At 41.6% G+C, this 12524-nt stretch overlaps 1 protein-coding gene across 6 annotated transcripts in view; it reads right to left on the bottom strand.

Moving 5' to 3' along the window:
* The window catches only part of ltk (leukocyte receptor tyrosine kinase), a 172063-nt gene that overhangs the window by 122861 nt on the left and 36678 nt on the right, over positions 1-12524 (bottom strand). For all 6 annotated transcript variants that reach the window (XM_090220640.1, XM_036962441.2, XM_036962442.2 and 3 more), the window contains 6 exons: positions 10992-11131; positions 10745-10885; positions 5789-5938; positions 1507-1607; positions 1049-1209; positions 676-770 (listed from right to left, as the gene is read on the bottom strand). In XM_090220640.1, coding sequence (XP_090076766.1) covers positions 676-770; positions 1049-1209; positions 1507-1607; positions 5789-5938; positions 10745-10885; positions 10992-11131 — 788 coding nt within the window. The remainder of the gene's footprint in view (positions 1-675; positions 771-1048; positions 1210-1506; positions 1608-5788; positions 5939-10744; positions 10886-10991; positions 11132-12524) is intronic.

Below are 12524 nucleotides of genomic sequence, written 5' to 3'. Positions count from 1 at the left end.
ACAACTGCGGGAAGAATTGGAGTCAACATGGAACAGCATCCAGGTGGAACGCTTTCGACACCTTGTTGAGTTGGTGCCCCGATGAATTGCCGCTATTCTGAGGGCAAAAGGGGGGGTGCAACTCAATACTAGGAAGGTGCCCATAATGTTTGGTATACTCATTGTATGTAGAGACTGTTTAGTGCCAAAAATAAGGGGTTGAATGTAAAAATATATAAATATATTTACAAATGTTTCCCGGATGTTTCTTATATCTCTCAGATAAATCTCTCAGACACTTCAGAGCAAACTTCCTTTTTTGGGACTGTTGTTCCATGTAGTAAATCCTTTCTGATTCTTCAAGGGGTCTTAAAATACACATTCAAATAGCTAAATGATCCTTGGTATGACCTCCTTAAAACAATTGAATACAGCTTAGTACTGGGCTTAGACTGTAATGGGTTAAGGAATCTTATTAGCTATATCTTTATGAAAGAGGCCCCTCTCAATCAGTGTGTAATCTTAAGACATTTAGGGAGTTTTACTCTTTCACTGTTTGTTTGAGAGATTATTCAATGACGTGCTAGGAGCCCTCCAAATGGTTGCCCACTGTACTCTAGCCACACAGTATGCTACAGTATCTATAATGAGAGCTGCCTTTGTTTTGTGTACAGATTGTGTTACATGGAGGGCTACCTGTGTCAAAGCATGCTGCCCCCAGGGCGATGTCATCTAGGGCGATGTCAGCATTGGAGCCTGGTCCCCACAGAGCCTTCACCTTGAGGTGGAACCTGGGTAAACACACATCACCATGAATGGAGGGAAACACAGAGTGGCATTATTTTCATATTAGTTTAAGTACCAAAAAGTACCTTCAATTCTTTCACATATCAAATTCTTTCACATACATGCATTTCCTATACAGTATACTACAAAAATATATTTTGTACTAACACAGTCATCATTAATTACTGAACTACAATCACTCAAGAAATGAACTTTGAGCTTTTATGTGCTGTATGTTTGACACTTCTGGTCAGTAATTTAGCAGTAAATGAAGGCACTGTACCCATTGAGGAGGGCAGGTAGCTGCAGAGTGATGTCCTGCCAGTTGTCTTTCCACTGTCCAGACCTCTCCCACACCAACGGGGATGCAACAGTACTGTTATCCTCTAGCGACAGCAACACGGTGCCATTAAACTCCCCATAGAGATACAGGGAGAAATGCAACTGCAGACAGAGACATCGAGAACAGGCGTTACGGTGAATTTCATGACATTTGAAGACTTGAATATGGCTTAATTGTATGATGTTTAATATTCTGTGTGTGGTACTAGAGCAGCTCTTTGTTATGATAGACCCGCTGTGACCACCTGACTTTGCTACGGTTGTGAGATTCTGGCATCTTTGAGGGTGTTTCTAAAACGTCCTCTGTGAGAACTCATCCGTGAGTCATCAGTGAGCATGTAGTTAGTAGGGGAGATTGCAAGGAAGCCATTGGTGGAAAGATATGTCTATTTTTCTCACCTGACAGGCTATGGTAGAGACCGGTCGGGGGAATGAGGAACTTCGGACAGACGCTTTAATACTGGAACTGTTCCCTCTCACCGCCAGGAACAGGAAGTGCCCTTGGGGGGAGACAATAACCGCAACACTGAGGGGAGTGAACACTGACATAATTTTGCACCACTCAAAAGGGCATGACTGATAGAGCTCTGAAGAGAACAGCCTTTCAGTCCTCATCTGCAAAACAATATATATTGCCTTGGTGCAGTGCTTGTCAACTTGGAATGAAACCAATTGGAGCTATAAACTGAAATGCAGAAGTCAGTGACAGGAAATCAATTCTGCAGAAACATGGCACGTTTTACCTCACACCACATCATGCTGGGCTAGATAGAATGTATTTAAGTATAATAACTGATTGTAAATCATCTACAAACTTTCCAAAGGATGTTATTCAAATATATTCAGTGATAACCCCAAAAGGCAGGAGTATTCAACTCTTACCCTACGAGGTCTGGAGCCTGCTGGCAGGAGTATTCAACTCTTACCCTGCGAGGTCTGGAGCCTGCTGGCAGGAGTATTCAACACTTACCCTACGAGGTCTGGAGCCTGCTGGCAGGAGTATTCAAGACTTACCCTACGAGGTCTGGAGCCTGCTGGCAGGAGTATTCAACATTTACCCTGCGAGGTCTGGAGCCTGCTGGCAGGAGTATTCAACACTTACCCTACGAGGTCTGGAGCCTGCTGGCAGGAGTATTCAAGACTTACCCTACGAGGTCTGGAGCCTGCTGGCAGGAGTATTCAACATTTACCCTGCGAGGTCTGGAGCCTGCTGGCAGGAGTATTCAACACTTACCCTACGAGGTCTGGAGCCTGCTGGCAGGAGTATTCAACTCTTACCCTGCAAGGTCTGGAGCCTGCTGGCAGGAGTATTCAACACTTACCCTACGAGGTCTGGAGCCTGCTGGCAGGAGTATTCAACATTTACCCTACGAGGTCTGGAGCCTGCTGGCAGGAGTATTCAACTCTTACCCTACGAGGTCTGGAGCCTGCTGGCAGGAGTATTCAACTCTTACCCTGCGAGGTCTGGAGCCTGCTGGCAGGAGTATTCAACTCTTACCCTACGAGGTCTGGAGCCTGCTGGCAGGAGTATTCAACACTTACCCTATGAGGTCTGGAGCCTGCTGGCAGGAGTATTCAACTCTTACCCTATGAGGTCTGGAGCCTGCTGGCAGGAGTATTCAACACTTACCCTACGAGGTCTGGAGCCTGCTGGCAGGAGTATTCAACTCTTACCCTGCGAGGTCTGGAGCCTGCTGGCAGGAGTATTCAACACTTACCCTACGAGGTCTGGAGCCTGCTGGCAGGAGTATTCAACTCTTACCCTACGAGGTCTGGAGCCTGCTGGCAGGAGTATTCAACACTTACCCTACGAGGTCTGGAGCCTGCTGGCAGGAGTATTCAAGACTTACCCTACGAGGTCTGGAGCCTGCTGGCAGGAGTATTCAACACTTACCCTACGAGGTCTGGAGCCTGCTGGCAGGAGTATTCAACTCTTACCCTACGAGGTCTGGAGCCTGCTGGCAGGAGTATTCAACATTTACCCTACGAGGTCTGACGCCTGCTGGCAGGAGTATTCAACTCTTACCCTATGAGGTCTGGAGCCTGCTGGCAGGAGTATTCAGCACTTACCCTACGAGGTCTGGAGCCTGCTGGAAGGAGTATTCAACATTTACCCTGCGAGGTCTGGAGCCTGCTGGCAGGAGTATTCAACTCTTACCCTATGAGGTCTGGAGCCTGTTGGCAGGAGTATTCAACTCTTATCCTATGAGGTCTGGAGCCTGTTGGCAGGACTATTCAACTCTTACCCTATGAGGTCTGGAGCCTGCTGGCAGGATTATTCAACTTACCCTACGAGTGTCACGGATCCCTCCGGTACTTTCATTACACACACCTGTCCCCTATTCCCACTGATTAGTAATTGAATAAGTGTGCCCTTGGTTTACCAGTGTCTTGTTGATTATTGTTACAATGTCCGTTGGTTCGTGTGAGTACCTGTGCTGTCTGTTTTGGCTTTCGTGTCATTGTGGATTGCGCAGATGATTACGGGTTTCGTCCCGTGTGTTAATCATTGTGTGCGTGTGTTATTATCTGAGGTACTCCTCAGTCTTTTGTTTTCGTTTCAACCCTGTGTTTTGTATAATGTTTGTTTGGTCTTCGCCACCGTGCCTTTACTCGGCATGCTGTCCTTTGAGTAGAATTTTAAAAACTATTATGCATTCCTGCGCTTGTCTCCCAAAACCTTTATACCAACGTGACATCGAGGTCTGGAGCCTGCTGGTTTTCTATTCTTCCTAATAATTAATTGCACCCACCTGGTGTACCAGGTCTAATCATTCCCTGAATAGAGGGGAAAAGCAGTGGAACTTGACTGACTAAGCCAGTGTTTGCCAAACTCGGTTCTGGGGTACCCCAAGGGGTGCAAGTTTTGGGTTTTGCCCTAACACTAGATAGCTGATTTAAATAATCAAAGTTTAATGATGAGTTGGTTATTTGAATCATCTGTGTAGTGCTACGGGCAAAAAACTAAATGTGCACCCCTTGGGTTCCCCAGGATCGAGTTTGGGAAATACTGTTGTCATGACGTTGGCCTGGGGGTAGGTTTATGACAGTCATAAATACCTCTTGCCCCCTTTTTCCTCTCTCTACCCTACTAATGTTACATTTGCAAACCCTTGGTTAACATAGAGATTCTGGGAACATCAGTAGGTGGGGGGAAATTAACTATATTCTGGGAATCCGACCAATTGAACATATGCAGTGGTACTAAATGAATATGATGTCAGTTCGGTTGTCATCTGAGACATTCTCATCAATGATAAGATGACAAACTCTACAGTGGAAAGTCTACACATCAGAGTTATCGGATTCACATGGAATTGTTGTTCAATTTAAATGTTTGAATGTGAAATTATTCGTGATGGGATGAAATGTGATTTTTGCTTCTAAAATGTGAGATTTGGGTTTTCATAAGGTCTCTGCTCAATCAGTGGCCCGCCCCTGTGAAGGGACATGGTCTATAAAAGTTTTCAAACACGCCCTCCTCTCCCTTCCTATATAAAGCCTTGATGACAATATAACCTCCTGTTCCGAGGACGTGAGGATGACGGTCCAATGTCAGAATGGTTCAGATAATAACTACAGAACGAAGCCAACATCAGCGGGAGCTTTGGTTGCGAATGGTATGAACTTTGAACTCTTATTCACTAGGGAAGTGATACCTGCTAGCCGTTGAGTTAGCAACAGACGCTGCAAACGAGGGTTAGGAAGGAACAGACAGAGTATCCCGTCTATCACACAACGACGTTACTACAACGTATCCAATTGACAACCAGAGACATTCTTCAAAGGACTCGGTTGGGCAACACGGCCTTCCATCTACCACCAACCTACCGAAGCGCAAGAGTAAATATTTATTGCATTTTCCTTTTCCAAATGGGCGGTAATTTAGAATGCATAAGATACTGTATTTACGATAGCACAGCTTCGCCCTTTGTTCCTCAGTCTTCTCGCTCTTTCACTCAAACCCAGCCCCTTTTCTTTTGTGTAACAAGTTGTCATATCTGTTTCGCCCGCTAGGGACGTTTTCCTTTAATACGTCATTTGTAATCAAGTTATGATTTAATTATGTGTATGTGTAATTCTGTGTGATTAGTTAGGTATTTAGTAAATAAATAATTAAACCCAATTTTGTATTGCTGGTTCAACTTGTTAGCCAGGGTTTGTGCAGATAACCAAGAATTTACAACTTTCAGATGAGACTGAATTAAGATTACGATTAATATTGACTGCTATTGACGTAAAATATTACTAGGTCTTTAGAGTTTATTCGGAAGATAACAGCTCTATAAATATTATTTTGTGGTTCCCGACTCTCTAGTTAATTACATTTACATGATTAGCTCAAACAGGTAATATTAATAATATAATATATAACAGGTAATATAATACGGAGAAATTATTTTATAGAATAGCATGTCATATTACTTAATCCGGCATAGCCAAAGACACAACACTGTACTAAGCCATTAGATTCCCAATGTTTTGGAAACAATACTCAATTTACAGGATGAGGACCAGTCTAGAGTAAAATTGATACTTTATACAGCACAATGCAATACCCAACCTCTATTTATGTCTAGCCTGATAAAGGTGCCATGTATACCCCCTTCAAATAAAGTGTTAGCCAGCCATTTAAAGACTGGTACCCTTTGAGTGACCTGGTGTGTTTTGCACCATTTACCTTGGGTGTTTTGCAGAGCTGTCCCCAGCATGTCTTTACTGTGTTCCAGTTCCTCCCCACTGACCCTCCTCCAAGAGGACAGCTCACTGGACGTTGACCAGCCACAGGACCCAGGCTCAAAGGAACAGTGGGCTCCATAAGGCAGAGTGTCTGCAAGGGGACACAGTGGCTCATTCAGTACCCTATACCCTTATAAATTCAGATACAGCTTATACAAATGAAAGCTTCTAGAAAATTATAAACATAGGACATAGTGACTAGGTCCACAGACTCCCCTTTTCAAAGACCACCTTGTACACCAATTTGAGCACTCCCAGCACATGATCTTTTCTTCTCAGAATGTAGTGTCTCTTGAGTATGCAAAAGAAAGGCTATTCTACTGTGCTGAACCCACAGCGTCTCATCAGGGTCACACTATTCAATAAGTCTTATTAGGTCTAAGCAGGGTAGTGTAAACAGAATTGCCCAACATTCATACAATAGAAATACTAGTAGCAGAACAATGCTTTTGAAACAGCTGAAATGTACGGCCATTTTCAGGATATTTGAGACTTGTTTTAATTGAGTTTTCACCTGAAATTGCAGTAACAGCTTACAGTTACATTCTGATATTGTCAACAATGCTTTAAGAAAGGAAATCTCAATGGCATTTTTCACCCCTTGGCTGCTCTGGGCCACCATCCAGGAAAGAAGCGTGCAGCAAGAAGCTAACCAACTCACCAGGGAATTATCAAAGTTTTCAGTCGCAATTTTGCGTTTACCTCATATAATGACTTCCATGATATTGATAAAATGAAGCCTGCCCACTTGGCACACCACGTCATTTCAACATGGATAATTGGGTAATATTTGGTAGAGAAGTTGATCAATAAGATTACAACCTGCAGTATATTGTTTACCTTTATTTAACTAGGCAAGTCAGTTAAGAACAAATTCTTATTTACAATGACGGCCTACCCCGGCCAAAACCGGACGACGCTAGGCCAATTGTGCGCCGCCCTATGTTTGGATATCCACTTTAAAGACAGACAAAAGTTAGTTGAATTTCCAATGTGTTTTCACTATGCTTTCAACCATCTAAAAGCACAACCAAATTCCAATGGAAAAACAATGTCTGGTTTTTGGTTTAGTTGGCACCCAAATGTCTAACTGCGCTTTCAACCATTTAAAGGGATACTTTGAGATTTTGGCAATGAATCCCTTTATCTACTTCCCCTGAGTCGGATGAACTCATGGATACCATTTTTATGTCTCTGCATCCAGTATGAAGGAAGTTGGAGGTAGTTTTGTGAGCTAATGCTATCTAGCGTATTAACGCAATGACTGGTATCTACTAGCATGCTAACAGCTACCATGCACTTTCAGTCATTGCGCTAACGATAGTTAGCAATTGCGCTAGTTAGTGACTTCCTTCAAACTGCACGCAGAGACATAAAAACTGTATCCACCAATTCATCTGACTCGGGGGGGAAGTAGATAAAGGGCTTAATTGCCAAAATCCTGAAGTATCCCTTTAAAAGCACACTAAAGTTCATGGGAATACAATGTCAGATATTTAGTTTTTTTATATATCAGATTAATCTGTTATTGCTGCACTTCGTCTAATGACAGATGCAAATGACCTGGATTGCAGTTGAGATGACATTAAAAGTACATGGTGCAAGTGATCAATGCAGTTTGAGATGCTGCACAGAATTTAACAGCAATTGTGAAGATCTCTACTGACCTGTGATGACCTATCTTGAACATCCACGCTTTATATACAGTAATAACATAGGAAGAAATGTATAGTTAGAGTAACCTCACAATATGGCCATAGATGTGTTACTAATTTCAAAGTTGAATGTTACATTCGTTTGTTAGATAACCTTAACTTTAGGCTATTTCATATATTACAACATGAGTATTGAATTGTGTTTGGTTGAGAACACAACCAAATATCAACTTTTAAATGAGATATATACATCTACTGCTTGGTTAGATCCATCTGAGCCACTGACTTAATCCCATTCTTTAATTTCTATTTTTGGTTGAGTTGGAAATGTGAATCCAGCATATCATTTGTTAACAAGTTAATAGGCTATTTTATTTATTTCAAAAGTGGTACTGAATTGTGTTTGGTTGTCAAGAATTCTTTCCACTTCATAGCTTGTTTTTTGTTCTGCCATGCGCTGTCAACTGTGAGACCTTATATAGACAGGTGTGTGCCTTTCCAAATCATGTCCAATCAATTGAGTTTACCGAAGGTGGACTCTAATCAATTTGCAGATTGGATGATCAATAGAAACAAGATGCACCTGAGCTCAATTTCAAGTCTCATAGCAGAGGATCTGAATACTTATGTTAATAAGTATTTCTGTTTTCATTTTTAATACATTTGCAAAAATGTCTAAAAACCTGTTTTTGCTTTGTCATTATGGGGCATTGTGTGCAGATTGCTGAGGATTTGTATTTATTTAATCCATTTTAGAATAAAGCGTAAAAAAAAAATGGAAAAAGTGAAGGGGTCTGAATACTTTCCGGAGCCGCTGTATGCGATAAAGTATGGTCCCATTAAATTTGCTCTGTTAAACCTTCCCTTTGGAATGACTTTGATAGCAACATAGTAGTTTTTAAGTGGAGCTCTTTCAACAATCATTCTCACGATGGCACATTGGTAATAGTCAATGACAAATAGCTAAGCAGGGCTTGGTTAAAACCCTGGATAGGAGACAAAAGGGTAGCTGTAGATAGATCAATTCTCCAGTAGGAGGTGCTGCCCTGCCTGTTGTTTTTTTTCTGTTAGTGGATATAACGTTGAACAAACTAAACAAATTAAACATATTTTATGCAAGGTTTTTTCTGTTTACATTTGGTTACCATGATGACATAATCCTGTGGTTGAAATTTCACCCTCAAAAGAGTTTACGTTGATTACTTTTTTCAAATCCAATGTATTTCCCACATAGATTCAACGTCACAATACGTTGACAAATGACGTTGAAACAATGGTGATTCAACCAGTTTGTGCCCAGTGGGCGGTTTGTTCTATGGTAACTTTAATACGCTGAAACTGTAGTTTTATACTCGTATGAGAGGGGTAAACATTCATGTTTGATATGCTAACGTTACTAGCTAGCATTGATAGCTAGCTGTTTTATTGTCTTGCAAACTACATTTAGCTAATGCGTGTACGAACGAAAAAATGAACCCACAATTCACGTGCTTGTGAATTGTTGCATTACTCAAGAGTGTACTATGGTTTAGCTGCATTATTCAAGAATGTAGCTAGCTAATATGTTTTAGAGGAAAAGTTGCTTGCATTGTTGAATAGCCTGCAAGCTTACTGGCTAGCCAGTACCAGTGGCTGCTGTGATACTAATATTTACGGTCAATTTGGAGCTGCAGAACAAGAACGTCACATTGCCAGCCACAACGAAAAGTAAGGCTGTAACCTACATTGAAAAGTTTATGTACATCAGTGGAGGCTGTTGAGGGGAGGACGGCTCATAGTAATGGCTGGAATGGAGTCAATTAAATAGTATAAACCACATGTTTGATACCATTCCATATACTCCATTCCAGGCATTACTATGAGCCGTCCTCCCATCAGCAGCCTCCACTGATGTACATATTATGTCAATTGAAATCTTGTCACGCTGCCTCTCCTTAAATGTTTGTCAATGAGAATAGCCTCTTAATTACCTACTGGAGGTACAAGTTGTATTCTCCATGTCTGAACCATTCTTTGCATTGAATGTGTTCTGATTGAGTGTTAAGAGGGCTTTTATGACTAATGGTGTTGATGTGAGCATTGATGCAAGGGCTGCAAGCGTTGACTGCTACCTTCATGTTGTCACTAACTAATCAATTCCCTTTGTATACATTCACAAAGCTGCCGTTTAAACGAGCATTTACATTCAAATGCCAGTTTAATAATGGTATTTCAGTTCCAAGTGGTGTCTTGGAGAAACAGTACATGTATTGAACCCACAGAGAATGGTCCAAAGAAAAAGATTAGCCTTAGTGGAAGGACTCTTTTGGCACATTTCTGTCTCTTAATGCAATGCCCATCTAGTGGTTGTTACACAGTAGAGCGAAGGAACCGACTGAGACACACAGTAGAGAGAAGGAACTGACTGAGACACACAGTAGAGAGAAGGAACTGACTGAGACACACAGTAGAGAGAAGGAACTGACTGAGACACAGTAGAGAGAAGGAACTGACTGAGACACAGTAGAGAGAAGGAACTGACTGAGACACACAGTAGAGAGAAGGAGAGCACTTACTGTTGGCTAATCCACTGCCTCCAGTGAAAGGATTAACAATTCATCATGGCCTTAAACTTTAATACAGTTAATGCAGGTGGCATGCACCCTGCCAGTGGTACCACACTCTGTCTTTGTGGCTTGTCACATCACTCTCGTCACTTCTAATTGCATTAATTTAATCCAATGAGAATACCCAACCAAAAACGATGTGATTTAAGATGCTGAAACTATTTTTCCTTTAGGGTTAGCTGTTTCAAACATAATCTGATCACTACGTTATAAGATTTACTTTGGTGAGGTTTATAAAATAAAAAAAAATCAAAGCTGGCAATGAATTATGGTGAAGGCCTATTTGAAATTTCAGAATGTTACACAACTTATTCAGATTTCTCAAGTATGATGTTTGGATGAAATATACACACATATTCGACAACATCTTTCTTGGAAAGATCAGATGCAAGGTACACATACATAGGGCCCAGGATTTGTCCTAGCCACATGATGACCATGAAAAATCTGGAACCTGAATTCAACGTCAGTAATGTCATGTGACGTTGTTGCACTGTTGAAGCTGCTCTTAGGAATACTGCGGGATTCTGGTAATCAATACATTTTTCTACTTTTCATCTGACTCTGCGTAGAAAAAGTAGAAAAACTGCTTAATTGCCAGAATCTCGCAGTATCCTTTTAAGGCCTTAGACTCACCACAGATAAATCCCTCATCCTCCCCTAGGGGGCAGTCACTGTGGAAGTCACATACTCTAGTCTTGTCAATGCAGCCTCCTAGCTCACAGTGGAAAGAAGTGATCTCGTCACAGTCTGTGCCCAGCTGTAATTCATGGTGACCTGGAACAAGAAAGAGTTCACATTTAGTTTCCAGATTAGTTCCCGGAAAAACATTATAGCATTTTTATGTTTCTATTAACGTTCGGAGATGTAATTCAGAATTTACCCATGTCACAGTCTATGAGCTCCAGGGAGTCGAGAGCCAGAGTCCCCCTATCCTTCCCCAGGCAAGTGGAGTAGAGCAGGGTCACCTGGAAGGGCTCATCCACCTCTCCAATCACCGTCTCCAGCACCTCCCACTGGGCCCTGTTCCAAGCAAAGAGAGGGTTAACTGTGCATGTGTGTGTGGGTTGGCTCTTCTACGCTTGTGGGGACATATAATCCACAAAAGTCCCCACAAAGATAGTAAAACAAGGAACATTCTCCCTTGTGGGGACATCATCAAACAACTTCACTTTTATGGGAGGAATGTGTTGCATCTTCATACCCAAGCAACCATTATACTACACTTAAAGATTATATTAGGACATTTTAAATGGAGGTTTATACATTTCCCTCTCAACTGAAGTCAGCATAACGTAACATATTATGTCCACCATCTCAACATCTGCTCACTTAAACTATTTTCAAGTGCAATCTGCAGTGGCACTTTTTGGGATGGAAATGTGAATGTAATGTCTTTCTTTGTCATTTTGTCTAATCATATGTTTTTACATCACTTTAGAAACAAGTGTTTTAATTAATCATGTGCTATCCTCTGGCGACACATTGTAAATATTTTTGTATATCTTTTGCCCAAATAAAATTCATTTCAAACTGTCTAGATTCCATCCTTTCTTGACAACATATATTATACACTGTTCATATTAACTCTATGCTGTCTCTGCCATACAACAACCATCTATCCACGTGAGCCCCCCCCCCCCCCCAAATGAGATGCTCTTAAAAGCTCACTTCTATTACTACCTCAGCTAATAGGTTCAAATGTCTCTGCACATTACGGTGGGTGAGTGCTGAACATTACACAGTACTGTACATTCTGTGGGTGAGTGCTGAACATTATACAGTACTGTACATTCTGTGAAAAAACAACTTGTCAAGCTGAAAGCTTTCATTCATTTATTCATTCATTCCATCTGTTTCTTCTATATTTCCACCCCTTCCACCCCTATTTATACAGTATGTCTTGCTTCCAGTGGAGATTAAGGTGACCTGTCATCCCCAGTACTCACCATCTTACAGTCTGTGAGTTAAAACATTTTTCATAATGGACAAGCACTCCATTACTCTCCAAATAAAGAGGCCAGGGTATAACCTTGTTGCATAGCCATAGCCCATCCCTCCACGCTACTGTCCAGGCCAATTATGTCCAAATTCATTTTCAGGGTCTGCATTTGGAAGCAAAATGCTTTTATCTGGTCCCAGAATGCCTGTGCCCAACATTAGATCAATATTAAGGACATTTGCCCAACAATAGTTACACAAAGATGATCTCTCTCCATGTCAAGGGATGTAGTGGTATTTCCATGCCATACTTAAAGCTTATTGTATGTCAAGTCCCTCTAGGCATCCCAAGGACCTGCACTTCAGTGCATTATAGCAGAATAATCCATGTATTTCTTAAAACAACCACTTCAATCCATCAACAGACTGAGTACCTTATAGTTACTAGCAGTGTTTCAATGCAATGCTGGCCCCT

This window comes from Oncorhynchus mykiss, chromosome 25, assembly GCF_057628025.1.
Source record: "Oncorhynchus mykiss isolate SJ-2025 chromosome 25, ASM5762802v1, whole genome shotgun sequence".
Taxonomy (NCBI): domain Eukaryota; kingdom Metazoa; phylum Chordata; class Actinopteri; order Salmoniformes; family Salmonidae; genus Oncorhynchus; species Oncorhynchus mykiss.
The sequence above is the reverse complement of the archived record's forward strand: the minus strand, read 5'-3'. Positions and strand labels throughout refer to the sequence as shown.